This window comes from Contarinia nasturtii, unplaced genomic scaffold (assembly GCF_009176525.2).
Source record: "Contarinia nasturtii isolate CC-2019 unplaced genomic scaffold, AAFC_CNas_1.1 Cnas_scaffold_2986, whole genome shotgun sequence".
NCBI lineage: Eukaryota > Metazoa > Arthropoda > Insecta > Diptera > Cecidomyiidae > Contarinia > Contarinia nasturtii.
Genome location: NW_022200302.1, coordinates 1376 through 5195, shown reverse-complemented (window position 1 = coordinate 5195; position 3820 = coordinate 1376). Strand labels below are relative to the sequence as shown.

Genomic DNA, 3820 nt, shown 5'->3' with positions numbered 1-3820 from the left:
AAAAAAATAGTTACTTAAAATCCTTGACCGGCCGACCGACCGAGCACTTATGTCATTCAAGTATTTTTGTAATATGCCGACCGACCGACCGGATGCCTGACCGACCAACCGACCGACCGACCGACCGAGCACTTATGTCACTGAGCCAGAAAAACCCTAATAATTAAATATGCATGAAAATTGAGTGAACATTTATAAAAAGAATGCATTACTATAGTAAAAACAACTCACATATGCGCTAACAAAGTTAATTGCCATTATACGTATAATGGTTTGGTATGAAACTTGTTGGTATGAAACCGATCTTATATGGAACTTTCAAGACCTCAACAAATAAAATATGTGCTTTGACATTTGACAGCTGTCATACTCAAATTTGATTATATGAATAGTTTGACAGAAGAAGCGGTAACTATAAGCATCGCGGTAACTATAAGCATATTTATTGTGCGTTCGATTTCAACAACTGCAGTAAACATGATTTGAGGTTTGTATTATTTTAATTTTTTTATGTTTTTGTCAAAATAAAGAATAGAAAATGTATAACTACATAAATCTATAGGAATATTCATACCACCAGCCGTTCGCTGTAATTTCAATGCAACCAATAACATACGAGTGACGAGCGTGAATGTGGACTATTCAAGCGCAAAAATCCCAAAAGGCCACAAAGACATCGTTCAATTATGGGTGCAGTGTAAAAATAACTATAGACAATTGATTGCCACAATGACCAAATCGAATCCAAATGTTTCCATTGATACGGTTTTTTCGGTCGGTAATTCTTTATCGTTCATTACCACGGGTTTGGAAGCTAATGTGTATCTTAACGGTTATGTCATGGACAACCAAACAACAAGTGCTGAATCTGCTCACGATGTGGGAAACAATGCAGAGTATATGAATGGGGTAGAATAAAAACTACTTCTCGAAAAATTGGTATTTTAAAACGAAACCTAAAAAAAATTTCAATAAAAAGTGAATCAATTTTTTTTTGTCCAATTGAAGTGAATCAAAAAAATTTTGTTCAATAAAAGTGAACCAAAAAAAAAAATTTCACTCGGTTTTTTCAGTGTAAAATACACTAAAATGAATTTTTTTTTAAGTTCACTTTTATTGAACAAATTTTTTTTGGTTCACTTCAATTGGACAAAAAAAAATTGGTTCACTTTTCATTGAAAGTTTTTTTTTAGGTTTCGTGTTTAAACATTTTTCGAGAAGTAATTTTTATTCTACCCCATTCATATGTTCATCAAAACTAGACACGGAAACTGATGAAAAAGTGCCAAACATTGGCGAATCATCGATTCAAAACCTATACACCGTTGAATCGAATAATATGACAAACATTGGCGAATCATCGAGTCAAAACAAGAACACCATTAAAATGGATACAGTTGAAAACAATGAACCATCTGATGAAGATAAAGTATATATGACAATTTTATATTTTAAGCATTTCAGCTGAATTTATCCTAATTTCTTTGAATTTATTTCGCAGGTATGGATCATGGACAAGCAAATCTGCGATGGCATTGAAGCCCGTCTTGGCGATTTCATTTCGATTTACTTTGAAGGATGGATTGAAGGAAAGGACGTATCGTTTAGCCAACACATGTCTGGAACTCCATACAAGTTCCAGTTAGGTAAAAACGAACATATTCGTGGCTGGGATCTTGGCATTGAGGGCATGAAAACGGGATCTATTCGCCGCATTAAGTGTCCGCCATCATTGGCATACGGAGAAGCTGGGCTTTTGTCACTAGTGCCACCCAATGCCACGCTTATCTTCGACATAACACTTCTAGAAGTGAACACCACTGAATAAAATTGAGTGCATACCACTGAAATTAAACGTTCCTTATCATTCAATTACGTTAATATCATTAAATAATAATATTATCCAGTAAAATATCAATAGATTAAATAAAGTTAAAGTTTCAAACCATATGCGCTTGTTGTTCTTGTCGTCGTCTGTACACAAACAACAGTCTGTTGTAACAGTACAAAAACCAAATAATAATAACAATATAGAAAGAGTAAGCGAGAAGAAAACAATTTAACGAAAAAAGTAAAAACTATAAATTCACACAGAGAGATATTTTGTTGCTTTGTTGAATTTGCTTGCTGTTTATTTCTTTCAATTGAATTTTTCGAGGCTTGCTGTTTGTTTCTTTCAAGTGGATGTACAAATGATCGAAACAAATCTTTTTCTTTCTCTCATTCATCGCATTGAGTGTTGGCACGTATTTTTTTCTTTTTGTTATCGTTTGTATATAAATATCGGTTTGCGTAGCATCAATCTGTTTATTTTTCTAATGTCAATGCGAGAAAAGGTCTCAGAAATAGAAATAATGGCGGTGTACTCATAATTTTGCTACATATTTTTCTTTAATTTACTATTATTAAGTGTACACCAGATTCTTGCAAGAGCGATTTCAATTTTTTACTACGCATAGTATATGCCCAAAATTAAAAAAATGCAGTAAGTATAGTGTATGCATAGTGTATCAAAAATTTCAGAAATTTCATACTATGCATATATTATGCATACTATTATACAAAAAAGCATTACACTTTCACCCACGCCATATGCATACATTCCATACAAACAAGCATTACACAGTGCTCATTGGGATTTCAACCAAAAAGAGCCTGAAAACACTGGAAAAGGAAAAAGTTACGTTCAATAATTGAAAACGACTTATTTTATGCACATCCCATTTTTATTTAAAATCCACTATATATATATATATACACATATCTTGATACAGAAATTAAATTGTGCATTAAGAGTGTTTATTATTGTGTGAGTTATTTTTGGCGTTTTTATAACATGATTGTAGATGTTGTTTTTTCCGTTAGATCTTCAGCGGATTATCACGTTGGATTTTTCTGTTTATAATATAAAAATTCAATTAATTTCTATGTAATTTTTTCTTTTGCACAATAAGTCGTTTTCAATTATTGAACGTAACTTTTTCATTTTTTTGGGTGTTGGGACAATTTCAATATCCGTTTTTTTAAAGAGTATGGGTTATTAATATATTTGATATTTTTCAAACGGTATTAGTATTCTACTCGTATTATTTAAAATGTTTACCAGAGATGGGACGCGTTCCACTTGAAGCAATTACATTTGTTGCAGACTGAATAGCAGCCCTTGTACGAGATCTTGTTTTTCTGTATTGTGATGTGGTATTTTCTACACCGTTTCTATCAGTTGATATTTGAACATTTCGAGCACTGTTGTGACTAGTTCCATTACTTGTAAGCTGAGTGGTAGCCTATTTACGAGATCTAATTTCCATCTGAACATTGACTCGTCTTGAAATAACTTCAAGGTCCGCTCTGTCAGTTTCGTCCAAAGAAATTTCTTTGTAAATAATCTCACTCTCGTTCCCGTACAACTCAATATCGAATGTCAAATCATCGTCGGTTTCGTTATCGGCATATAGCGTTTTATTTTTTGGGTTTGCTAGTGCATTCAGTAAAAGTTTTGGATTGTCTTTAAATTCAATCCAAAGTTTATTTATCAATTTTGAACGCTTCTTATAGAATGCATTTCTACTGTCTTTTTGCTGAGTTCCGTTCACATAATTTTGCAACTGAGTACTGGTTGCCGCTTCAACTTTTTGCAATGATTCACAAAATAGAAAAAAATTTCCATGTGTTTTAAACAGTTTGTTGATTTTTCCGTTGAACGCTTCGGCATCTGAAGTTGTACGTTTGTTTCTCATATAAACACAAAAATGATAGGGAGTTACGATTTTCATCCATTAACTATTGAAGTAGTTTATGAATGAGGGGAACAAATTTT

General features: G+C 32.7%; 1 protein-coding gene across 1 annotated transcript; it reads left to right on the top strand.

Moving 5' to 3' along the window:
* The first annotated feature begins 817 nt into the window (after positions 1-817).
* On the top strand, positions 818-1828 carry LOC116349627 (peptidyl-prolyl cis-trans isomerase FPR2-like). The gene is made up of 3 exons (XM_031781164.1): positions 818-896; positions 1263-1429; positions 1502-1828. Exons 1-3 carry the CDS (start codon positions 818-820, stop codon positions 1826-1828), a joined length of 573 nt encoding a protein of 190 aa, XP_031637024.1.
* The last annotated feature ends 1992 nt before the right edge of the window (positions 1829-3820 follow it).

Bases quoted from the DNA above. Each gene is read 5' to 3' on its own strand.
- LOC116349627 (XM_031781164.1), top strand. From the start codon at position 818: ATGTGTATCTTAACGGTTATGTCATGGACAACCAAACAACAAGTGCTG. The intron at 897-1,262 runs GTATATGAATGG...CATCAAAACTAG, and splicing joins GATGTGGGAAACAATGCAGA to ACACGGAAACTGATGAAAAA. The intron at 1,430-1,501 runs GTATATATGACA...TTTATTTCGCAG, and splicing joins AACCATCTGATGAAGATAAA to GTATGGATCATGGACAAGCA.